The sequence below is a fragment of the Populus alba genome, chromosome 5 (assembly GCF_005239225.2).
Source record: "Populus alba chromosome 5, ASM523922v2, whole genome shotgun sequence".
In the NCBI taxonomy this organism is placed as follows: Eukaryota; Viridiplantae; Streptophyta; class Magnoliopsida; order Malpighiales; family Salicaceae; genus Populus; species Populus alba.
Genome location: NC_133288.1, coordinates 22,904,966 through 22,930,678, shown reverse-complemented (window position 1 = coordinate 22,930,678; position 25,713 = coordinate 22,904,966). Strand labels below are relative to the sequence as shown.

Genomic DNA, 25,713 nt, shown 5'->3' with positions numbered 1-25,713 from the left:
GCATGCTCTTCATGCTCATAGTAATACTCACCTTGATCATCATGTAAATGTGAATGCAACATAAGTAAACAATCTACAAGCTTGAGTGCATGGGATCCTGTTTAATGAATGTTCTATATAAATAAATAATATCTATCCTTCACAGCAAATCATTCGATAATAAATTATTTTTTACTTTATTAACTGAATTTGAAGGACTAGTAGAAGTTGGGACACGCATAAATTTTGATCAACTATTCATATACATTATTATCATGTTCAAACCATTTTGATGAAAGAATCAATCATTGTCTTAAAACTACAATCATACACAATCGATATGGGGATAATACTATTGTCCACTAATTTAATATTTCTAAGTTATTTCAACATTAATATTATTATAACTCTATATAAATTCATGATAAATGATTTCTTTCATTTTTACGTATGATATATCTAAATTATCAGTTAAGATTAAATTATTCTTGTTATTGTGTGTGATACTATTGATTTGCTTTCAGGAACAATATGCTACCATAACCTAACGGATTGGACCGAGTTTAATAATATGGTTAAGAATTTCCTAATGATGAACATGCAAACCACAAAATCGCTGAGAACTCGAGTTTTTGCGAAATCTCTTCACCTTTCTGGTCAATAGCGCCCAGCTTTCATTTGGCCCATCTCTATTGATTTATTGCACGAACTAGTAATTGGACCTGGGTTATGGTTCATGGATTTGAGGCACCAAGCCTATTTACATATAAATATCCAACGGTTAGGACTTGTGAATTATTATTATTATTATAGGATTTAATTCACTCCAAAACATACCTTTATATGATTCAAGGCCAATCGAGGCTTCTGGGGACCAAAAAACAATTACAAACTTAAACATGCCTGGCCACCTTTGCAAAACAGGAAGCTAAAATTGCTAGGCCACCTTTGCAAAGCAAGAAAATACTAAATTCGAAATATAAGATTAATAGCAATGGCGGTGCAAACCCTAAAATTGACTGGAGTGATTACATCATGGACACGTATACGTAACAGCTACTGAATAAGAAATCTGCAAGCCCTAAATATTACAGGAGGACTTAAACCTTACACTAGTTAATTAGAAATACGAAGCAGCATAGGACGGGCTGTTCAATGGTGGAGATCTAAGTGCTAGTGGTGGATAAACATGAACAGCAGATCAAGAAGAAAGAGTCCTTCTCAAACCAGCAACCAGAGGACCCGGCAAAAACAGCTAGGTTTGATTAAAGAAGAATACAAGATGCAGCAGCAGCAGCTGCAATCATTGCAGGAGCATCATGACCTGCAATATCCAACAGAGGGTCAGCGAAATCCTGCGGCTATCTTTGATGAACCACCACAGCAATCACTACCGAATCATCCCCTGTTGTCACAACAATATCTACGACACCATGTATATGGCCGTGAACAGCAGAATTATTTTTATCCGTCAATAACAGCAGAACAAGTTCGCGCTTGGACCGGTTACCAAGAATTTCTGTGTAGACAACAACGGGAAAAGAAACTACAAAGACTAACATCTTTCTTATATTCTGAAAACTCGTTTCTAACACCATGGAGTTGGAATCCTCAAGCTCCCCATACAGAAGATAAAAGGCCCATGATGTTCCAACCTGGTTCATTCTTTAGTTACCATGTCTGTATCATCTTCTCATTAATTACAAGTCTGTAGACCAATTGCAGTTACTCTAGATCACAACGTTGTTTAATTTTTCTGATGCGTTTTGTTTTTATACTCCTGTTATAGATACCACCCCCGCAGGCTGAGGAGGAAGAACATTCAAGGCAGTCCCAGAGTTCCAAACAACCCTAGAATTATGACATGGCTTGGATTCTGCCAAATCCATTTGATAACCTCTTATTTTGAATTATTTTAATTTACCTATAGAGTCCTCTTGTTTTAGGAAAATTGATTGTTTGTTCTTTATTATTTGCCGAGGGGGTTTTATTACAGCTCATCGCTTTACTTCATTTTCTGGGCAGGCGTGTAGTCCTCTTCTGCAAACACTGAATTCAGTATAATTATATTCTCCATATAAGATTGCTCTTTGTATTTTCAGTCTGGTATGTTTGCTAATCAAGATATGCTATATGCTGGGGGCACGATAAGCTTGCCTACTTTCACAATTAGGAAAAATGATGGTAAGAAACCCACCACTTTTTTAACTATTAAATCTTGACAAAACCATGTGGAAAGATTGCATCTTGTAAAATAAAGCCATTGAAAGCATTCGGGCGCAAGTTTTTTTTCCTTTTGCAACTAGTAATCTCAGAGTCGGGGATTGAAAACTCAAAACCCTGCTCTTCACAGATGCTTTTAGTAGTAATCTATCTGATGATAAAAACCCGAGTAAATAAATAGCTAACAAAAACAAAGATTCATCATTCTTTGCTAACTCAAGGAAAACAGTTACGGTATATGATTTTGGCAAATGGTCTGAGCTCCTTACATGACAGAGATCTAATGAGCATTCAGCAATGTGAGAATTCCATTTTTTATGCATTTGAAAAGCCCTAAGCTCCATCATAGGGTTCTGAGAAATATCACAACTCAAAGTTCTTCAATTAAAAAACAAAACAAACAAACATTTAACTAACTGAAAACCTACTCACCAAATCCAACAATTATTGCATCCTATGATGGGTGTATTATTACACGTGCCCAACTACATCATGGGAGTGCACATTCATTCACTGCATTTCAAAGCACCTCCTGCGCAAAAAGAAGACATAAAGGTGAGACATGTCTCAGGCTGTGATTTCTAAATCTGGCATGTTTAGAGGGCTTAAAGTCGAAGCCATCAACCCATCAGTCAAGCAGAAATCACACTTGGACAAATCTTTTATTGAATAAAGTCCATGCATCAATCACAACATGGCCTTGCTTTCGTGATACAATTAAGTAACTCAAGGACTCCGGGAATTCAGATAAGAGTCCTTGATGTATTTGTATAGAGGAAATGAGCGATTTGAAAAGGTTGAATCCTAGCCTCGAGTTTCACAGCTGACTGACTTCAAGGACAAACAGGGGGGAAGTAACAGAGTTTTCTACACCCAGTTGCAGTTCGAGAAAATAGATAAAACTGCATAACTGGAACTTGTTCAAAACCAAAAGCCTATGCATTCTCTCCAGAACACAAAAATCATGCACCTATCCACCGAGGAAAGCTAATGAAGTATATGTAAATCACTCAGCAATCATAAACTCAAAATGCAAGACAATCTACATCACTAAAGCTGTACTACCACCCAAATTATGAGGCAGGTCAAATGGGGAGGCATTACCCTCAATACCACAAGAAATGAGAAAAACGTATACCAGAGATCCCTAAGGACCTCAAGTTGCTACAGACAGCACGACAAAATCATTGTTACCTGCTACCAGCAAGGGATCAATGAGCTTCTACATATAGCTCATATGGTCTATTCCAAATCAATTACAAACCTAAGCATCCAAACAAAAAATTAGGTCTCATAACATCATAGATAGATTAAACCTGATCTCTTACATGGAAGCAACAAAATAACTCCAAGCAAAACTTTGGGTTTGATATGAGACGGCCAAGGCCATCTAGACAGTGAATAACACAATTAATCAGGAACATTTCAACAACAACTATTCATAAAAAATTTATTGATGTAATCCTAACAAACAATATCAACAAATCTTGGACTTAACGACCCTACTTCCATGGGAGGACAAATGAGCAGGCACTACCCTCCATACCACATAACAACCTAGGTATCTAACGCAGGAACAAACTGCCAGTTGCTCCCAAAAGCCTAGACGGATGTTAAAGGGTAAATTTATTCCTATATCAACGACAACTAGATCATAACATCTCAGTGGTAAACGCAATGGTACTTTTATGCAGTGGGCCGCCCCATTGTGGAGGATGCTAGTGCATAGGTATCGAAGAGAGTCCAGATCTCCATTTTTTTTCAATAACCAGATTAGATATTGAAATAATAATAACGGAGAGGAAACGATCATATAAAAAAATAGATTAGGGGAGACATACGAACCGAATCAATTATTTAGAGGAGCTATCCTTCTTGGAGAAAACGTAATCAGGTGGAGAATAGAAGAGGGCGGCAGCCATGGCTGCCGGAAAAACGCCGAACTTGGCTATAGCTGCTAGCTTCGCCACCAAAGGCTCTCCCTTCATAAAGAACGCCATTTCCGTTCTTCTTTTAGCTTTCTCTGATACACTGATTGCTTGACCGCTTGCTGATGCTGCGTGCTTACCACGAGACGAGACCCGAGACTTATTGAATCGCCGCCTACTTCTGGGCTGGGCTTTCTCCAATCTTTTTCCTTTTTTTATTCTCTAGCCCAAAAGGGATGCCGATCCAGAAGGCTAATCCATTGATCCGCTAATTCATCATCAAATTTAGTTTGGGTTAATGAAAAAAAATATTTTTTTTTTATCAAAACAATTTCAATTAAATCAGGTCCGTTAAGCCGTAATTAGAATATTAGGAAAAAAATCACTACTTTGATTACGCTCAACTCCTGGGTGTCCTTCAATACTGTCAAATAACCTTTTAAATATAAAAATTTAAGTTGGTATGACTACAAAATATTGTTTATATTACTTTTTAATATATTTTTTTAAATGAAAACTCTTTAAAATTGTGACTTATAAATGCTCACACTACTTTATCTTATTAATTAGATTTAATTAGATGAGAGAATAATGATGATAAAATTTAAATTCGTTGTTTAGTCACTATAACTCTTATATTATATCAAAAATCATCTTAATTAAAAAATTTAATATATTAAGTGAGGTCTAAAAATATCATTTATCAACTAAAAAACTAAAAATACTAGTGATTCATTATGCAAAATGCATTCTGGATCCCTTTGTATGGCAATGTAGAGAGACTATTCACAATGCTATTTATTTTTTAATTTGTTCCAATATTAGACTAATTTATAAGCCAATTTATTGGGGGGGATATGGGATTAAAAGATAAGAGACCAAATTAAAAAAAAAATAGGGAATGGGTGCCTTTTAAAAGTTTGGAAAAAATATTTATTATTGTTCTTATACTTTATAAATTTTAGATGTTAGATCCCTTTGATTTTCAAATTAAAAGGCAAAATTTAATTTTGATCCTAAACTTCATTATTCTTATTTTTAAACTCCTTATGCGAGAGAAGTGAGAGTAAGTTGATGGAATCCAACGCTAGAGAGAGAAAGTATTCATTGGCATTGATTCTAGCAACCAAAACAGTTAAAATTGGTGTCAAACTATTTTTTTTGACGGGTAGAGCTAACATTAGAGGGTTTTTTTACTTTGAAATTGCCAAGAAAATAGATCTGATCTTGGTAAAACAAATTATTTCGAGTTGATTTCAAGTTTTGAGATGTTTTTTTTTTAGGTTTTTCGAGGTCATGAATGGATTTATTATATTGTCTATGATGTTGTGTGGGTGTTGTGAGTAAAATAATAGGATGAAAATTTGTTTTTTAGATTGAAAAAACCATTAACTCTATTTTTCTTACCACCATAGTGGCTAAACAACACGTCGTTTGAATCCAAAAAAAAAAAAGATCGGACAACATGTCATCTGCCCCTGCTGCAAAAACATAATAAAAGACTCAGTCGTGCATGTCCTAACAAAATGAGCCAGGCAGGCTAGCATGACTCCTTTTTTAAAAAAAAAATTAGAATTATTTTTTTATATTTAGATTAATACTCATTCTCTTTTTTATTTTGTTTGGAGAACCTCTTTTAAATTACAAGTATTTTTTAATTATTTTATATGCATTTAATTTTTGAAGAGGTTTTTTCTGATATATATATATATTCTTTTGTATAGATGAACTTTATTTTTAAAATAACAAATATTTATTATCAGATAATATATCTAATTTGTGCAGCCTTGTAAAGTGTTTTTTTTTTATCCAATTAATTTAATATATCTGTCTATTTCTATTATTATTTGATTGAATAAAAAATTATTTTAATAAACATAATTTAGTAAACACAATTAGATAAATATTATGTCTTGCAATATTAAATATCTTGATTTATATTTATCTCTCGATTTTTTTATTTTTATTTTTAGTTATCTTTTATGATTTATTTATTTTTATTTATTAAATAACGATATACATAAACTTGATTATTTTTATTTAGAAATTTGTTAACTATAAAAGAGTATGAAAAAAACCTAACCTGTATATATAAACACATAAACAATATTTAACCTCGCGCAGTAAAGCATCTAATATTATTCTCTAAGAAGTGGCGAAGGCTTTGCTCTTGTAGTCCTCCAGATCTGTGTACTTCAAGCAGGGACTGCTCTCCATTGTTAGCCCATTAACCAGTCTTACCTGTGCATGAAGTAAAGAAAATGCATAAAACAGCTTGCAAAATCTCAGTTAGAAACCAAACCCTAAATTAGTGGAGTCATTTGACTTGTCCCGCTTGTTTGTCTCCCCATTAATTTATTGGCTTCTCTCCTACATTCAAGCCATATCATCATGCTTGAAAATCCTATGAAAAAATAATAACAGTAAAATGTTAGTGGAATTATCCCAAGTAGTAAAATGCTTCCAGATAAGCTTTAATGATTGATGAGATTTGATAGGTATAGAATCGGTGCAGGCAGAAAACTGAGCCGAGCCACATGGACTTGGCCAGTCCCAAGCTCTAATGGGTCCAGCCAACTAGCTAGACAGCAAGCGATCAGATTGTCCAGATTTTTTCATCGTAGAATTTCCCAAAAATATTGTGTTGCAGTGATTAACAGAACAAGTGAACAATTAACCAAAAGACAATAAATTTCTTTTAGAACAAGTTGCCTCTTGTTTAAATCCTGTCCTTTTCTGATAAAAAGACAGAGCAGGAAAGTTCTCATCTAAAACAGCCACAGAAATTTCTGGTTTTGGAAGGTCCACACATTGCCACATATAATCATCATATATGGATGTTGTTTCTCCACCTCTAGATTCTTCCAAGCATGTGATTTCCTTATCTTCTTCTTCTTCTTCTTCAACTTTGTGTTTATATGCAAGCAATCTCAGTATCATAGGCCACCTGTATTCACCAGTTTCTCCGGTCAGCTTTCTTTTTCTTCGAGTAATGGCAACAGATAGAAGGAGTTCAAATACTCAGCTTTTGGAAGAGCTCGAAGAACTCAGCCAATCTCTTTACCAAACTCACACTTCCAGCTCCCGAAGAACTGCTTCCCTCGTACTTCCTCGAACTTCAGTCCCTTCTATTACATCAGCAGATGAGGTTACAACAGCCAAAATTGATGAAAAATCAAGCAGCAAGCCTCGGTCCAGGCGCATGTCATTGTCGCCTTGGCGTTCTAGGGCAAAACCTGACGAAGAAACCGAGCGCAAAACAACGAAAATCAATCAACCAGGAATTAAGAAGCTGGATGATAGATCTTCTGCAACAGAGAGAAAAGGGATTTGGAATTGGAAGCCAATCCGTGCTATTTCTCATATTGGGATGCAGAAATTGAGCTGCTTGTTCTCTGTTGAAGTAGTTGCTGTGCAAGGCCTTCCAGCTTCGATGAATGGACTCCGGCTTTCTGTTTGTGTTAGGAAGAAGGAAACAAAAGATGGCGCAGTTAATACAATGCCCTCAAGGGTTTCACAAGGAGCTGGTGACTTTGAAGAGACCTTGTTTATCAAGTGTCATGTGTACTGCACTCCTGGCAATGGGAAGCAGCTTAAATTTGAGCAGCGTCCATTTTTTATTTATGTGTTTGCAGTTGATGCTGAAGAGCTTGATTTTGGGAGAACTTCAGTGGATTTAAGTGAACTTATTCAGGAATCCATAGAGAAGAGCCAAGAAGGTACTCGAGTGCGGCAGTGGGACACAAGTTTCAGCCTGTCCGGGAAGGCAAAAGGAGGAGAGCTTGTTCTCAAATTGGGATTTCAGATTATGGAGAAAGAAGGAGGGATTGATATTTATAGTCAAGCTGAAGGATCGAAAACTACTAAATTCAAAAATTTCTCATCTTCTTTGGGACGCAAGCAGTCTAAATCATCCTTCAGTGTCTCGAGTCCAAGGATGACGTTACGATCCGAAACTTGGACTCCTTCACAGACAAAACCAGCTGCGGATATACAAGGAATGGATGACTTGAATCTTGATGAGACAGCTCCAGTTCCCTCGCCACCCCCCTCAATTCAGAAATCAGAAGAACCAGAACAAAAGATAGAGGACCTTGATCTTCCAGATTTCGAAATTGTGGATAAAGGGGTGGAGATTCAAGACAAAGAAGATAATGGCGATGGAGAATCTGAAGAAAATGTGGAAGAAAAATCACAATCAAGTGAAGTTGTTAAGGAAATAGTGCATGATCAAGTACACCTGACAAGACTAACCGAACTCGATTCAATCGCTCAGCAGATAAAAGTTCTTGAGTCCATGATGGAGGAAGAAAAAACTGCCAAGACAGACGAGGAAACTGAATCACAAAAATTAGATGCGGATGAAGAAACAGTAACGAAGGAATTTCTCCAGATGCTCGAAGATGAAGAAACTAATTTATTCGAATTCAATCAACCTGAAATCCCCACTCTGCATCTCGATGGAGGTGATGATAGTACAGAAGCTGAATCCAAGGTATATCTCTCAGATCTTGGGAAGGGTCTAGGCTGTGTAGTTCAAACAAGAGATGGAGGCTACCTGGCAGCTACGAACCCACTAGATTCCATTGTTTCAAGGAAAGATACTCCAAAACTAGCAATGCAGCTGTCGAAGCCACTCGTTCTTCAATCAGACAAATCCATGAACGGGTTTGAATTGTTTCAGAGAATGGCATCCATTGGTTTTGAGGAACTTTGTTCTCAAATCTTATCACTGATGCCCCTAGATGAACTGTTAGGGAAAACTGCAGAACAGATAGCTTTTGAAGGCATAGCTTCTGCTATCATCCAAGGGAGAAACAAAGAAGGCGCTAGTTCAAGTGCTGCTCGTACTATTGCTGCCGTAAAAACAATGGCGACGGCGATGAGTACAGGCAGGAAAGAGAGGATTTCAACAGGAATTTGGAACGTAAATGAAAACCCTTTGACAGCTGAGGAAGTTTTGGCATTCTCATTGCAGAAGATTGAGGTAATGGCCATTGAAGCCTTGAAAATTCAGGCAGAGATAGCAGAGGAAGATGCTCCTTTTGATGTTTCTCCACTCACTGGAAAGGCAAGCACAGACAGCGGGAAAGATCAAAACCACCCTCTTGCTTCAACCATTCCATTAGAAGATTGGATAAAGAAGTACGGCTTAGCTTCTCCAGGGGACCAAGCAAACCACTTCATCATGGCCGTGGTTGTCCAGCTACGGGATCCTATAAGGCGATACGAGGCAGTTGGAGGTCCTGTGGTTGCACTTGTTCATGCAACACAAGCTGACATCGAAGAGAACAATTACAACGAGGAAAAGAAATTCAAAGTAACGAGTTTGCACGTTGGAGGGATGAAGGGAAAGTCAGGAAGAAAGAGGAATCTGTGGGATTCGGAGAGGCAAAGGCTAACGGCGACGCAGTGGCTGGTGGCATATGGACTTGGAAAGGCAGGGAAAAAGGGAAAACATGTGCAGTCAAAAGGGAAAGATTTCTTATGGAGCATTTCCTCAAGAATTATGGCTGACATGTGGCTCAAACCTATGAGAAATCCTGATGTGAAGTTTACCAGGTAAGAAAAGAAATGTCCAAGCCTTGACTGGATTGGCTCTTGCAATTCATGTTAATATCACTATGGGATGGTAAATAAGCAGGTAACCTTTTTGTCAAAGTAGTAGATTGATTAAGATTTTATTTGATTTTATGCAGTTGTAATTAAGTACCTTTCCTGCAATCTCTTCGTGCTGCCTTCATGGCAAACTGTGAATTGGGCTATAATAAGTTGCTGGGCTCACTTGATAAGTTCCGATTTGAACTGAATCATGACCTATTAGCCTTGTGTAATTGGGCCTCAAGGCCCCTTTCTGTGCTTTCTCAGGTCCTTGGGCCATAAAATTAACCATCCAACAGGAAACCATTGGTGTGGTGGTAGAGCACGTGCTGTCTTTCGAGCCATGTATGTGAGTTTAAAAAAAATATTTGTCTTAAAAAGTAAATCCACTTGAAAGTCTTAAAACTATGCATGGCATCGACATTCCCTCTTCTCCGTGGTACAAAACAAATTAAAAGTAATTAAGAGTGATAATAATTATTTTTTAAAATATTTTTTATTTTAAAATATATTAAAATAATCTAAAAACACCAAAAAAAATATTAATTTAAAACAAATAAAAAAATAAAAAATAAAAATTATTTTTTTTAGAAACTTAAAACATAAAAACAAACCATCCCTTCAAGTTTAAGGTATCATTAAGATGTCTCTAATTCAACTGTTCAAGTTTAAGGTATCATTAAGATGTCTCTAATCAACTATATATTCAAGTCTCTTGATCAATTCGTAGTAAAACAGACAAATAAAAAATCTAGATCTTGATCTCGAACATGTCCTCGTGCCTTGAAACTCCAAGGGCAATTCTTTCTGCCCCCTTGCTAACTAGTTTCCAGTTTGCTAAACGATCTGATCTATAAAGGCCCAATCCCACCTTGAAGGAACAAACCTCCCTTGGCAAGAAATTAATAAAGATCAGCTGTCCTCCAGGAAATGTCTCAACAGATCGATGAAAATAATCACATGCATACATGAGATTCTCGAAAAACACTGGTTGGCTGTAACATATTTTCAGAAGCTAACATGTGATGATGTGATTCGCCCTTAAAATATGAACCTGTTTCCTCCAAAAAAGTAAAATTGCTGCGGTCGACTTCTCCAAATCTACCACCTTTGTATGCGTGGTCAAATCAACAGCCAACTACTTGCCACCATGTCTATTAGCGACGAGCAAATGTTGGTTGATAGCGATGACAATCACATTGCAATGACATGCGAGTGGCACATGGTAACCAGTGGCCTTCACCGCTTCCCTCACAACTCTTGCCTTAGATATGCAGGTACCATAAGCATATAATTCAAGAAATCTTTGTTTTAACAATACGATGATCAAGTTTTTTATATTATTATTGCAAATCTGATCTAGCTGGTGTTGTGTTCAGCAAAAGTTAGTCTCTCTTGCCTCTCTTTCAACACACACACACACACACGCGCGAATTACACGATTGCTTAGCATGATTTTACAAGTTGAAGATTACAAAGTAATCTGGCAAACTTTCTCGTCTTCCCATGTGGCTCAACCAACATTTCAGCTTAATGGTCTCCTGTTAGAAATTGCTGCTTCTAATCTTTGACCCGTTTCCTCCTCTTGACAGGTAGTTTTCCTGGACTTTTCTGCGGCTTAATTTCTCAAATAATATGTACTCTCGTGTTCCTTGCTTGAGCCAATTAGGAAACTTAATCATTGAATTTGTCATCCTACAAAATTTGAATTCATTAAACTTGTTGATGGTGAAGAAAACTGGTGCAGAAACTAAGATTCTTGAAGGATGTCCAGAAATCCCACTTTGTAATTTGCATGAACTCTCGATATGCCAACAAGTAACAAAGGCTCGAGGGCACAGAATAAATAACTTAGTGTTCCTCGTAAAAGAATTTCTCACACAATACGGCCATTCCACAGTTAATTCCTTTTCTGAGTTGAATCTACTTTCTTTTGACTGGCCACAAAATCACGCAATGTTCCAGCAACTTTTGGGACTAGACAATGACCACAAAGATTCGAGAAAATTTTTAGGGAAAGAATTCATAAAAGGTAATCATCCACCTCCAAATGTAGACAAAAAGTCAGTTGTAAAAAGGTCAGGTGATGAATGGAAAGATGACGGGATCTCCCTTTCATGTCTCTAAAAAGGGAAAGTTGGAATTCCTTGACAAACTCTATATAATTAAAACACAAATCACAAAAATTAGTCAAAAAGAAAAATATTTTGTCCATTCCCAATGGTAGAACTCCAATTCTTACAGTTATAGCACAGTACAGAGCTTCACCAAATTCAATTATTATTTATTAGAATAACAAAGCCAAATCAACAAATATTTAAGAAAAAACAACAAGAAGAAGAAACATGAACACTTGATTGGACCACACGGAGTATATACATTATGTTCCAGACTGACCCTTCTTTAGTTTTTACTCAACTCACTAAAATTTTCCTTTTTTCACTCAATTTCTTGAATTCTAAAGTCTAAACACATTTTTTCTCCTCAAATCTATCCCCTTTTAAAAAAATCAAAACCTTTTCTGGTGAAATCGGTATCTGGAGCAATGAGAGGAACTTTTAAAAAAACATTAACTCAATGAAGTGGGTGAGAGGTATGGTGTAAGCGTTGAAGGGTTGTTGGGAGAAAAAGGGATCTGATATCAGTATCAGCTTAAAAGCTGGGTTCTTTGTTGTTCACTCCATCTGTCAAATTATGAGTATACAAGTCACTTCTCCTCGTTTTTTGAACCTATCTTCTTTTTTGTTTGTCATTTGTTTTATCTAAGTGGAAAAGCTGCCAGTTCAGTTAACGCACTTTGCCTGATATTTTCGCTTCTTTTTTACTTTTACAATCCAAGATCATTCACTGATATCAGGCTCTACTTTTAAGGACCACTACTCTGTGTTCCTCTGTTTCTTTTAAACCAGCTTTTGTTCCTTGTTTACTTGTAAAACCCCGTATCTCAGTGTCAAGCTGAACCTCATCTTCAAGAGGTAAGCAATCTATAAAAATCTCATCTTTCTTGAATCTTTTATTTGCTGATGATTTTGGACGGTCATGTGTTTCTTTCTTAAATGAGTGAATGTGTGGTTTTTTCATTGCTTGATTGAATTTATTGATTAGATACGGTATTGGATCTGTGGTGCTTGTTGTTTGATTGGTTTATCTGGGTTCTTGTCTTTTTACAGGTTACTTGGAAATTGAGGACTTGATTCATTGGTTAAAACATGAAGGGAGCAGCACTAGTGGCTATTGCTGCTTGCATTGGTAACTTCTTGCAAGGATGGGATAATGCTACCATTGCTGGTACTTCTCTTTAAATTTCTCATCTATTTAATATTTTGATTTGGACCAAGAAATGTTGGATGGGAATGTTTAAAATTAAAAACTTAAAATTGTAAAGATTGAAACTATTGAGATTTGTTGTCAATGGCGGATGGTTCCAAGGCTTCCAGTTAGAACATTTTCTCTTATGAGTTGGTTGTTTCTATATTATTCTTATCTCGCACTTTTGGTGTTGAATAAGAGGTCTCGGTGTTGAACTAGAGAATGGATGCAGATCTGTAATCTTGTTTCTATGTTTTCAGGTGCTATCATTTACGTCAATAAAGACCTCAAGTTGCAAGCAAGTGTGGAAGGTCTTGTTGTGGCCATGTCACTTATTGGAGCAGCTGCTATCACGACATGCTCAGGACCCATATCGGATTGGCTCGGTCGGCGTCCAATGCTAATAATCTCATCCATTCTCTACTTTGTCGGTGGTTTGGTAATGTTTTGGTCACCCAATGTTTACGTCCTGTGCATAGGAAGACTGTTAGATGGATTTGGCATTGGTTTAGCAGTTACTCTTGTTCCAGTCTATATATCTGAGACTGCCCCATCAGATATAAGGGGAATGTTAAATACTCTACCTCAGTTTGCTGGTTCAGGTGGCATGTTTCTGTCATACTGTATGATTTTTGGGATGTCATTGACAGCTTCACCTAGTTGGAGGTTGATGCTTGGAATACTTTCCATTCCTTCTTTACTATATTTTGCACTAACAGTGTTTTACTTGCCTGAATCTCCTCGATGGCTTGTGAGTAAAGGAAAGATGCTTGAGGCAAAGCGGGTTCTCCAGAGATTGCGTGGCAGGGAAGATGTTTCAGGTTCACGCATTATTCTTTCACTGCTGTTCTTTTTCTCTTTCTTTTTTCTTCTGAAAGAAGGTATAGAAATTTAGATTATGGGCTGAGAGAATAGCCTGGTCTTTCTTGTTTTAGACAAGATGCTGGATCTCGCTGACTCAAATGGTAGTTTGTTTGAATCATTAGCTTGAATGCATGTTGAAGAATTTCCATGACTGATGACAGCATGTGTAATTCACTGGGAACAGATTTTTGAAGTACCCAACTTTACACATGCAGCTAACTTAAACATCCATGTTTTCATTGGTCAACTTGACTTCTTTGTTATACATGATAAATCTAGAAGCTTTTGATGCATGCTAATCTTGCCCTGTAAGTTAACTTTGAAGTGGTTTTGAGGGAGTCATTCAGTTTTTCTCAGCAATGGTCTCTGTGGAATTGTGAAAACCATATTGTTGTTTGGTATCCTTAAAACCTGACCAATTGTTTTGGAGAGAAAGTTGAGGCATATAGCTTTATCTGCCGATTATACTTTAAATTGCTGAGGAGCTTAACTTGATAGGAGGGAGCAAAACTATTTCACTGTTGAGAGTTCATTTCTTTTCAGGATTCAGTGTCCATAAACTTGAGCATAATATGTAAATGTTTTTAATAGTATTCAGATTTTTTGTTTGGTGAATTTCCATTGGTAGGAATTTAGGCTTCTCCTTTTGTATAAGTAGCTTATAAAACTCGTGTATGTGGCTGTTGCTAAAGCTTCTATGATGCACAGGCGAGATGGCTTTACTGGCTGAAGGTCTTGGTATCGGGGGTGAAACATCCATAGAAGAGTACATAATAGGCCCTGCTGATGAACTCGCTAATGGTCAAGAACCCACTGTTGATAAAGACAAAATCAAGTTATATGGACCTGAAGAAGGCCTTTCCTGGGTTGCTAGACCCGTTACTGGACAGAGTTCTCTTGCTCTTGCATCACGCCATGGAAGCATGGCGAGCCAAGGCGTGCCTCTTATGGACCCTCTTGTGACTCTTTTTGGTAGTGTTCATGAAAAGCTCCCTGAGACAGGAAGCATGCGAAGCATGCTTTTCCCTAATTTTGGCAGCATGTTTAGTACAGCAGAACCTCACTTTAGGACCGAGCAATGGGATGAAGAGAGTGTACAAAGAGAAGGTGAGGGCTACACATCAGAGGCTGGTGGTGGGGATTCCGATGACAATTTGCACAGTCCACTAATCTCACGCCAGACAACAAGCATGGAAAAGGATATGGCCCACCCAACTTCCCATGGCAGTGTTCTGAGCATGAGACGGCATAGCAGTCTAATGCAAGGAGCTGGGGATGCAGTTGACGGTACTGGCATTGGTGGGGGTTGGCAGTTGGCATGGAAATGGTCTGAGAGGGAAGGTGAGGATGGAAAGAAGGAAGGGGGATTTAAAAGGATTTATCTGCACCAAGGAGGAGTTCCTGGATCCCGACGCGGGTCTCTTGTTTCGCTTCCTGGTGGTGATGTTCCTGAAGAAGGTGAGTACATCCAGGCTGCCGCTCTGGTAAGCCAGCCTGCTCTTTATTCAAAGGAGCTTATGGACCAGCATCCAGTTGGACCCGCAATGGTTCACCCATCTCAAACAGCTACAAAAGCTCCAATTTGGACCGCTCTGCTTGAACCTGGAGTTAAGCATGCATTGTTTGTTGGGATTGGAATTCAATTACTTCAGCAGGTACTCCATGACTTCATTTGTTATCTTTTGCTCTCTCTCTCAGTTAATTGAATTAAATTTATTTTCTCAATCCATTCTAATCCACATTTATGTGGGGTTTAATATCCTGGTTCTCTCATTTTGACCAAAATCATATTGTGATTTATGTTGTTAATAGCTGGGTTTTTTTTTTCAAATTTGCGTGTAGTTTGCTGGCATAAATGGGGTTCTATACTACACCCCTCAAATTCTTGAAAAGGCAGGTGTTTCGGTTCTTCTTGCAAACCTGGGCCTCAGCACTACCTCTGCGTCATTCCTTATAAGCGCATTTACAAACTTTCTTATGCTTCCATGCATAGGTGTAGCGATGAGGCTCATGGATATCGCGGGGAGAAGGTGATTTCCTTTCTTCATTCCATCTTTTGTTTTGGAACAGACTAGCAAGAAAACGCCCAGTTGCCTAAAAGAGAAACTTGTCTGTTATCCCTTTTCATTCCGAAGGGATCAGTTTCAGTTTTGGGAGGTACCATCACCTGTTCAATGCATCATTGTTTCCCCTCACTCAAAGATTGAAGTGGGAGCTGCAATGTTCAAATTTTGGTGAATGAGAACATCCTGTTTGATTTTCATAAGAAGAATCGCACAATCTTTTTATATATATATGGGGAGGGGGTGTCTGCTGTTATGTTGCGTCTATCAACGTTTAGATCTATTTGTGACTTGCATGTTTATTAATCTCTTCCTCTCCTTGTTTCAGGACGCTCCTCCTTACCACAATTCCTGTGCTGATACTTTCCCTCATCGTCTTAATTATTTTTGAACTAGTGACTGTGAGCTCAGTCGTCAACGCTGCAATTCTAACTGCTTGTGTTATCATATTCATCTGCTGTTTTGTGTCTGCTTACGGACCAATTCCTAATATCCTCTGCTCAGAGATCTTCCCCACAAGAGTCCGAGGCCTCTGCATCGCCATTTGTGCCATGGTTTACTGGATTGGAGACATCATTGTCACCTACACACTGCCTGTGATGCTTAGTTCGATTGGCCTCGTCGGAATCTTTGGCATTTATGCTGTCGTGTGCGCAATCTCTTGGATCTTTGTTTTCTTGAAGGTCCCTGAGACCAAAGGAATGCCTCTTGAAGTCATTACAGAGTTCTTTGCTGTTGGCGCCAGACAAGGTGCTGCTGCTGCCAAGAAGGAATGATTCAGGAAAACTTGAAGCATTTGCTGATTGTTTTGATTAGGATTTAATTAGCTTGCATTCATTTTTGAGGTTTAAAAAGGAAAGGCCCCCAGCTGTGCGATGTCTTGCATGAAAGAAATAGTGACATTGGAATGTTTAAATACTAGAACTTGCAAATGAATAATCCGGCATTTAAATTAATCAATGAGATCTTCTAATTGATGGCAAGCTACAAGCCAAAGACCACAACTACAGCATTTACAGAGACCATCTGGCTTCTATGCACCACATCAATAAACATAAACATTCATTGCTGCTAGTGCCCAATTTTGGGAGCAGAGCTTCCAATAAGGACTGTGAGGTCAGCATTCTATGATGGGAATGTGTAAACAAAATAAAGTCGGATGCAGACCTACCGGCCTATTCACAGCCCAACCTCAAGTTTTTTACAACAAGCTGGACTACAGTAAATTGACATCAAAATTTCACTGGCAATTTCAAGCAAATATCCAGATCTGTATGGTAAGACTAAAAAAATCCATAGTAAGTGGCAGAATAAACATATTTGACAAATGATATTAATATTGAGTAGTTTAGGGCTTCTGCATTTCCTCTGAGGATGAACTGCTGTTAAAAGGTTTCGGGGCACGATCTGATTTTGAAGGCTTAGAATCGCCAGATTGACTATTAAAGGGGTTCTGTTCGACAAGCTCATTTGACTTTGGATTAAACCTGAATGGTCTCTCAAATTCTTTAGCATTTCCGGTGTCAATGACTAATTTATTGAGTTTTTGCTCCTGCAAACAAACAGTAAAATAAAGTTCAGAGGAAACTGCAGTATGGAGCACAGAGGGGAAATATATCCAGCAACGAAATCAGAAACATTATGCTATAGAGTAGTGCAGGACCATACAGAAATGGGATATATGCATGGATCTGCTAAGTTAATTTCCTGCTAGCTTCATATAATGGCACATGTACAATAGCTGTCAAAAGCCAAAAGACAATATGGCAAAAACCTGGTGCTTTGGGGTCCTCAGAATTTTCCAAAATTAGGAATAGGCCAAGCAGCATGTTTTCTTGAATAGTTGTTTTGGGGGATGCACTTCTCATTGCAGAGAATACGTTCTTCCCTTTCTATTTGTAAATTATCAAGGCATTAAATGCACAAATCTTTGAAGTGCTTACATTTTGTAGTGCTTCTAGTTTTCTTTGTAATGCCTCATGCTCAGCTTTTATACGGAATGGAACACCATGCTTTTGATATACATTGTTTTGAGCCAAGTCTTCGTCGATGTCACTAGCAGTGGTTGCAAAAGGATGATTTGTAGGAATCCATCTGACTGTGTCAGGGTCAACATCTGGAGGTATTGGATCCCCTTCTTTAAGGAAAATGGTTGGTCTTTTCCACTGGTATGCTCGCGATCTCCTTCTCTGATGGATGGCTTGTTGCTCTTCCGTTAGAGTAACTGGGGCTAAGTGATAAACCTTTCCAAATATCTCAATGGTTGAATTGCTCTTGCCAACTTTAACCAATGGATTATTGAACGGATCCTCATATTTGAGAGGACTTGATCTGTGTATAAGATATTTCACATTAAAACCACATTATTATCATTCAATCAGCACGTGATAACTAAAGATTAGCATGAAATGTGATTCTTGCACTAATTGAGAAAAAAGAGGGGAGGCGAGATGAAGCAAATTAGTTTCTACAAATAAAGACCATGCAATGGCAATCCTTCTTCAGGAATAGAAAGTAACATTCAAACCACAGTAAAATAATCGTTCAACAATGTGCACAGAAACAATGCAAAGGACAATAGGAGAAAGTATTGGGGATTGAAATCATACATGCCTCTTCTATCCGATCTCAGCTGGCCACGTCTAACAAGATCAGCTACAGAGCCGGGACGGCTTGGCCTTGACTTCCTAACCATGCATACTCTCACAGAAACAACCAAAAATGCAGTAGCAATACATAGCCATATTACAAAATTGCTTCCAGCACCTCTTTTCATCTGATAAAATCAAGAATCCACTGTTAATAAAAAGCAAGAGTAGAATGATCTATATTTAGAATGCCAAAATACCCCTTATGATCACATGATCTTTTTATCAAAGACAGACTAACAACCTATCCTCAAAAAATCACAGCAGCAAACAAGAATTGCCATTGGAATGATCAAGTTTAGAAGTACGCCGTACCCATTCTGGCTTCCAATTACAAATTATAACTACTTGCAGATAATCAAAGACTCAAAGTAGCAAATAACCTGAAAATGCTAACCTAGTCAACAAATCCAAACAGAAGTTTTGGTTTCACATTTTAACTGTTACAAGGTAGATATCGTGTTAATGCCTGCTGAGTTCATTCAAGATGCCTACCCAGTTCCTATTGCTCAGCAAGAAACAGTAAAAAATCCACATTTTTCCAGAACATACAAGCATTTCCAAGACTATAAAAACACACAGCACAGTCATGCTTACATTGAGAGCAATTCCTATTCGTTGAGTATTCAATAAATACAGAGGACTCACCACAAAAACAAAATTTCAAATTTTGCCAAAACATAAAAGCATTTCCATTGAGAGCAATCCGTATTCGTCAACGATTCAATAAATACAGAAAACTTTCCACAAAAACAAAGATTTCAAATTTTGCAAAAACATATAAGCATTTCCAAGACTATAAAAAAACACAAAACATTCATGCTTCCAATGAGAGCAATTCGAATTCGTTGATGATTCAATAAAACTAGAAAACTCACCACGAAAAAAAAAATTCCACATTTTGCCAATACATATAAGCATTTCCAAGACTATAAAAACACGCATTCATGCTTCCCAATAGAGCAATTCGATGATTCAAACAAACTAGAAAACTCACCACAAAAACAAAAGGAGGGAGAGTGGTAATCATTCCCTGAAATTTGGAAATTGGGTCTTTTTTCCAATCCAGTAGTGCAGTGGTCCTACTCTCACTCTCACTCTTGTTGACCATTGCTTTTCCCGTGTCTTGAATACATTGCCCCTCCTGCTCCTCGACCTCTTCGTCTTCTGGATTCGCCGAATTATCATTATCAATATTAATTGCAGCTCTAAATCGAAACTTTGGATTAATTAACAAAACTCGATTGCAATTGGGTAGTGAAAAAGACAAGACAAAATCCCTCCTGAGTTTCACTACATTCGGAGAAAACCGGTGTTTTGATGCCCATAACGATGACGGCGGCTACATAACATCATCAGATAATCAAACACCATCAAAGTACACTACACTATATGTTATAAATGGGGAAAATTTAGCACTAAGATTGAATAATAATAATCAGTAATAATTACCTGGATAGAGAAAGAGTGAAATTGCGTAGTCGAAACTGATGATGTTGTTGTCATTTTCAAAAGGGTTTTAGGAGCATCAACAATTCCAATTTCATAATCAACTCAGCTTCGATTGATTATACCATAACTCAGCACTAAATCCCAAACTCCCTTTTGGTCTTGTTTTCTTCTAAGAACAAGTGCCTGCCCCCTCGCTTAACACGACCGCTTTACTTTTCAGTTCTTCTGCCTCTTGTAGAGCTTATTTTAATATTCTTTATCTATAGAGCACATAACAAATGGATCCGTGGCGCAATGGTAGCGCGTCTGACTCCAGATCAGAAGGTTGCGTGTTCGATTCACGTCGGGTTCAATTCCCAGCTGTTGTTTTGTTTTTATTTGGCTCTTCATTTTTATTTAATCATGGCAATTTTTCATAGCAGGTGGATTCCATTAATTTTCTACGGAAAACTCAGATTAGCCTCTGATATTTTACTCATTTCTTAATAGAATCCCAGAAAAAATATTAAAATACACATGACAATCCATAAAATTAAAATTAATTTATAAGGAAAAACTCATATTAGCCTCAAATTCCTTCCAGTGGATGATTGTAACTTTTGAATAAAAAATAATCCAATCAATTTTTTACCATATCAAATCATCCATATACATGAATAAGAACTAGCTTTTATAATATATAGAGATATATTTTTGTTATATGGATTCATTTGGTTTTTTTTATATTTATTTGAGCCGGATGGTAAAAAAAAAAAATCTGAGGTTCCTTCCAATAATGGATTTTTAAAAATTTATTTATTCCAATAACAAAAAAAAAAAAAAAACAATTGACTTAAATAATTCTTTTATTAAGAAGTTAAATTTTATAAATTTATTTTTTCAGAAGTAATTCTTAGGTATTGTTGCATGTAATGTAGGATTAGTGATTCTATAATCATCAATTATTGATAAACCTGAAAAAAAATATTAAAAATATTTATTATAATTCTTAAAATTAAAATTAATTTACAAGGAGAAACACGAATTAGCCTCTAATGTTTTACTCGATTCTCAAATCCTATGAAAATATTAAATTATTAAAATATTTCATAATAGTTTATAAAATTAAAAGATACATTCATTTAATCCAATAATTTGACATAAAGTTAATACCTTTATACATGATTGTGGATAGTTTATGCTCTGTATGTGATCGATCCCACGCTTAGCCACAAGAAAATATGATTGTATGATTAGTATTGTAATATGATGTGATTTTTATTAAAATATATTATCAAAATAATTTTTTTTATATTTCTTATATTAAACATTAAAAGCATTGAAAAATACTATATTAATTTAATATTTTTCAAGTAAAAGATATTTTTAAAACAAAAGATACCATACTTGAAAGACTTAATATCACTTTTGTGGTTCATGGAGTGGAGGTTTATTTTATTGAACGGCTCCAAGTAAAAGGGAATAAACGGTTCATTTCATGGAATATATATGTATAAGAAATATTGCCATTAATTACCATATCGTGGACTAACACCATCTTTATTAGGTAAAGACAAGGAAGAGGACGACCGCATATTTCTATATAAATGAGCTTCTTTACGTGAACATTTATTTAGTGAATATTTAATCATATCTTAAGGAGATTATTTTATTGGCCATTTTTTGTTCATAGGCTGGTTAGTGGGTTTGTTGACTCTATCGTTACCATGGCCGCAAACATTAAGAAATACATGCTAAGCCCCTTTTTTTATTCGTATTTTTAAAAATAATTTAAATTAGGAATTATTTGTAGTCAAGTATAATCATAAGCTTTCTTTAAACAAAAAAACAACTAAATCAAATTATTAAAATCATATCACTAGTAACCAAAGTTTTCATTTATGGCCTTACGTGGCACGAGCACTTGGAATCTCTCTCTCATCCTCCAACACAATGGCTGGCTCCTCCTTCGTTCGATGACAAGACAGTTCTCTACTTATCTTGTACAAGAATTTCGCGGTGCCACTCTGACGCCATTGTGGATCCAAGGATTATCATATTTATTAACCCATTCATGTTTGCTTCCAATCTTATAGCTTTGTCAACGAAGGCGATGGATGATATATATAAAATTAAACATTCCACTTTAGAATAGGGACAAATTAATCTGATCATTTGCTTATTGATTCTTTCACGGCTCCTGCGCGCTTCTACTAAAATTCTACATTTCTGTGTTTTTTTAAAGTATTTTTAGTTTTAAAAAATATTTTTAATGTTTTATGATGATTTTAATGTGTATATATTAATAATATAAAAACATCTGAAAAAATATTTTAATATGTTTTTAAAATAAAAAAATATTTTAAAAAATATTATTAACCACAATACTAATATCGAGACATAGACTATAAAATAACAAATTCACTGTAAATGATCCAAGTGGTCCTCTCATGAGATTGAAAAAGCAATTAATTAATTTTAAAGGATGTAATTTAACTAATTAGACACTGAAATTTGCTTTCAAGAAATCACTAATTCAAGTTTTGCAAAACTTAAAGTCACTAGAAGCTTGTATAATCGTTAATTTTAGAATTTACGAAATTAATCGAGGTGCATATAAGTTATTTCAAACATTCATGTCAACCTAAAAAAAAAAAAAAAGCAATTAGTTTTTACCTTTGAAACATATTGTTTTAATTAAAAATAAATTATTAAACTCTCGTCTAGCTCTAAAATATAAACTACGGGCTAGATAAATTAAATTAAGTTAATTGATGCATTCAAAACAGCACTTTAGATAAAGATATGACAGGGTTGATCGGGTAACTAATTAAATCCCCATGTAAATTGAGTTTGATCGGATCGCTGTTTAACTGCTGTACCGCTACTGCGGATCTTTGAAGGCAAGCAAGCATCTCGTCAACGCAGGCCAGAACTCAAGCGGTGGATATTTGATGGCTAATGTTTGACAGGTGCCCCTCGCCTACTGGATTCCTCTCCTTCAAACAACTTCTAGCTTGTCTTTTGTTATTTATTTATTTATTTCCTGATTCTATTTTCAACCTTCTAGTCTACCCTCGATTTAACAGGTTGGAATAACATCATAGCTACTGCTTTCAAATAACAAAATAACTCCCATCCATTCAAAGACGAAAAAAATAAAAATAATAAGATGGATTCCCTCAATCATTACCTTCTTTTTCTCTATTAAATAACTTAAATTCGGAATATGAATTCATCTCGAACTAGATATTCACGCGCATGAAACAAATAATTAAAATTAAAAAAATATATTTTTTTCTTGCTCACATTAAACCCTTGTTTTTACGTTGGCAAAATTTTAAAATTTACACAGACATTCATTCATAAATATTCTCCTTGTAATGACAATCCCATCTTCCAATTTTTTCAAATATTTTTTAAATTATTTTTCACAGAAAAACATCATATTAATATTTTTAGATATTTTTTTATTTTAATATATTGATAATATATATATATATATATTATTTTAATACATTTTAATTAAAAAACAACATACATCAAATTACCAAACAGCCACTATCCTAATATAAATAACATTAGCTTACAATCCTGAATTGATTAATATCATATTTAATTAGTAACAAGATTAAAATTGCTAGCTATATATATATATATATATATATATATATATATATATTAAATAAGCTAACTAAGCTACGGCAAGAACCTATTTGCATCATCTTCACACTCCTTTAGTCCAGCCTCAGTTTCAGCCCCACCACCGCCACTAATAGAACTCGAACCTGAAGGCAAACCCCCGCACTTCTGACACCTGGCAACCATCAAAATCTGACGGCAAGAAGGGCACGAAGAGTGAGACCCCAACCACGTGTCAATACAAGCCACGTGAAACCCATGTCCACACTGAGGCAACACACGGATTTCATCTCCAACTGAGAATTCCGTTAAGCAGATTGCACAGTCGGAGAATTTTCCGGCGGAATCTTCAGAGAAGGTTTGTTTGGGGAGGGAGCGGAGGGTTTTCTTTTTCAACCCCTTGTTGGCGACGGAAGGAGGAGGGAGAGGAGCTGGTGCTGCTGGAGTATGGGATGATAAGCGGCGGAGCCAAGCGCAGCGAGCTACAGCGATTAGGCCAAGAACACAAATTAGAGCGCAGAGAAGTGCTGCTAGTATGACCATGAAGTCTGGGTCCACCGTGGCTGGTGGTTGCGGGGGCGACCCAGTGGTAGTCGCCGAAGAGTTCATGTCAGCGTTTAGGAGCCTGAAAGGCCGAGTCATGCTAGCGAGATAGATAGAGAGTAGCTCTGTTTCGTTTCTTTTCTTTTTGGAGAGTGCGTGCTAGAGAGAAAGAGACAGGGAGAGTGTTGTGTTCTTTCATGTCAGGAGGGTTTGGGTGTTTTTATAGGTAAGGAATAAAGATTTTAAGTAATAAAATTTATTTTTTGATTTTTTATTATAAAATTTGGAACTTGTTGATTTACTTCATTCTTGTGTAAAATATTTTTTTAGGTGTGGTTTGTATTTGTATTTTAAAAGTATTTAAAAAAAATTAAAAATTTTTATTTTTTTTAAATTAATATTTTTTTAATGTTTTTAAATAATTTTTTATATGTTAATATCAAAAATAATTTTTTTAAAATAAAAAAATATTATTTTAATATATATTTTTTTAAAAAATAATTATATTCCTAATCATGCTTTTAATCTTGTTAAAGGTTTAAATTAGATTTAGACGTGTGTTAAAACTATTTTTTTTTTGTCATCGTCCATGTCCACTCCATGTTATAAGTTTAAACAGAATTTCTTCCAAATTAAATTTTTTAGTCTTTAATTATTATTTCAAGATAAAAAAAAAAAAACAGATAGAACAAATAAAACATGTTTTTGTTTTCTTATTTAAAAAGATATGAATTTACTTGTAATATATATATCTTCATCTCGTAAAAAAATATTTTTTTGTTATTTCCCCCCATTTGTTTGGATTTCATTTTCACATCATAACTTTTCAACAATCAAGCCTGGCCCTCTGTCATCCTTGAAGTATTTCTATCCGAATTTATATCTAAACCGAGCTTAAAATAAAATCACGTGGGGGCTTAGACTTGTAAGGAAAAAACATGGCTTGAAAATGAAATTTTAATACAATATTTTTTTTAAAAAATAATATATTATTTTTTAATTATGAATTTAAAATATGATGGATATTTAACTATATATTTTTAAACATTAAAACAATAACATTTTGAGATAATAATGTATTATATTAATATACATTAATATAAATTAATTGATCAAATTCACGATTTAGTTCATAAAATCAAGATAATTTTATAAAAGATAAATTTAAAAAAAAATATCCAATTCACAATATATCACTTGTCTATCTTTTTACCTTCGATAGGAAATCATTATGGAAATATTAAAGAAAAGATAACAAATAAAAAAATTTAATTAAAACAATAAATAATTTAAATAAATTTAAATTAACCTATCAAACATCTATTCTACCTATACAATCTACCAACTTTATTAATTTTTTTCAAGTTAGATAAAAAAAGCTATGATATCATTAAAAAAAAATTGATGGTATTCAATAAAAATAAATTTTTGTTACAAAGTGTAAAATACATGGAAAAAAAAGAGAGACAAAAAAATAAAAGA

The 25,713-nt window shown here is 35.6% G+C and overlaps 4 protein-coding genes and 1 non-coding gene across 6 annotated transcripts; 3 read left to right on the top strand and 2 right to left on the bottom strand.

Moving 5' to 3' along the window:
• The first annotated feature begins 6,933 nt into the window (after positions 1-6,933).
• Positions 6,934-13,318, top strand: LOC118061891 (protein PLASTID MOVEMENT IMPAIRED 1). 2 transcript variants are annotated; one of them, XM_073409258.1, is made up of 3 exons: positions 6,934-9,692; positions 12,902-13,019; positions 13,301-13,318. In XM_073409258.1, exons 1-2 carry the CDS (start codon positions 6,964-6,966, stop codon positions 12,915-12,917), a joined length of 2,745 nt encoding a protein of 914 aa, XP_073265359.1. In that variant the 5' UTR covers positions 6,934-6,963; the 3' UTR covers positions 12,918-13,019; positions 13,301-13,318. The 2 variants fall into 2 exon arrangements, with proteins under 2 accessions (XP_073265359.1, XP_073265360.1); XM_073409259.1 differs by lacking the exons at positions 12,902-13,019; positions 13,301-13,318 and adding an exon at positions 9,830-9,940.
• LOC118061892 (monosaccharide-sensing protein 2) lies at positions 12,902-16,950 on the top strand. The gene is made up of 5 exons (XM_035075508.2): positions 12,902-13,019; positions 13,301-13,861; positions 14,613-15,559; positions 15,747-15,934; positions 16,296-16,950. Exons 1-5 carry the CDS (start codon positions 12,941-12,943, stop codon positions 16,741-16,743), a joined length of 2,223 nt encoding a protein of 740 aa, XP_034931399.1. The 5' UTR covers positions 12,902-12,940; the 3' UTR covers positions 16,744-16,950.
• Positions 16,951-17,184: 234 nt separating this feature from the next.
• LOC118061893 (protein MULTIPLE CHLOROPLAST DIVISION SITE 1) lies at positions 17,185-20,269 on the bottom strand. The gene is made up of 5 exons (XM_035075510.2): positions 20,068-20,269; positions 19,613-19,957; positions 18,577-18,743; positions 17,911-18,298; positions 17,185-17,519 (listed from the first exon to the last, which is right to left on the bottom strand). The coding sequence occupies exons 1-5, from the start codon at positions 20,119-20,121 to the stop codon at positions 17,316-17,318; spliced, it is 1,158 nt and encodes a 385-aa protein (XP_034931401.1). The 5' UTR covers positions 20,122-20,269; the 3' UTR covers positions 17,185-17,315.
• Positions 20,270-20,347: 78 nt separating this feature from the next.
• TRNAW-CCA (transfer RNA tryptophan (anticodon CCA)) lies at positions 20,348-20,419 on the top strand. The gene has a single exon. It is a non-coding gene; the product is annotated as a tRNA-Trp (tRNA).
• A 3,174-nt stretch (positions 20,420-23,593) lies between these two features.
• On the bottom strand, positions 23,594-24,413 carry LOC118061894 (RING-H2 finger protein ATL8). Its single transcript, XM_035075511.2, has one exon. The coding sequence runs from the start codon at positions 24,328-24,330 to the stop codon at positions 23,746-23,748; it is 585 nt and encodes a 194-aa protein (XP_034931402.1). The 5' UTR covers positions 24,331-24,413; the 3' UTR covers positions 23,594-23,745.
• Positions 24,414-25,713: the final 1,300 nt, after the last annotated feature.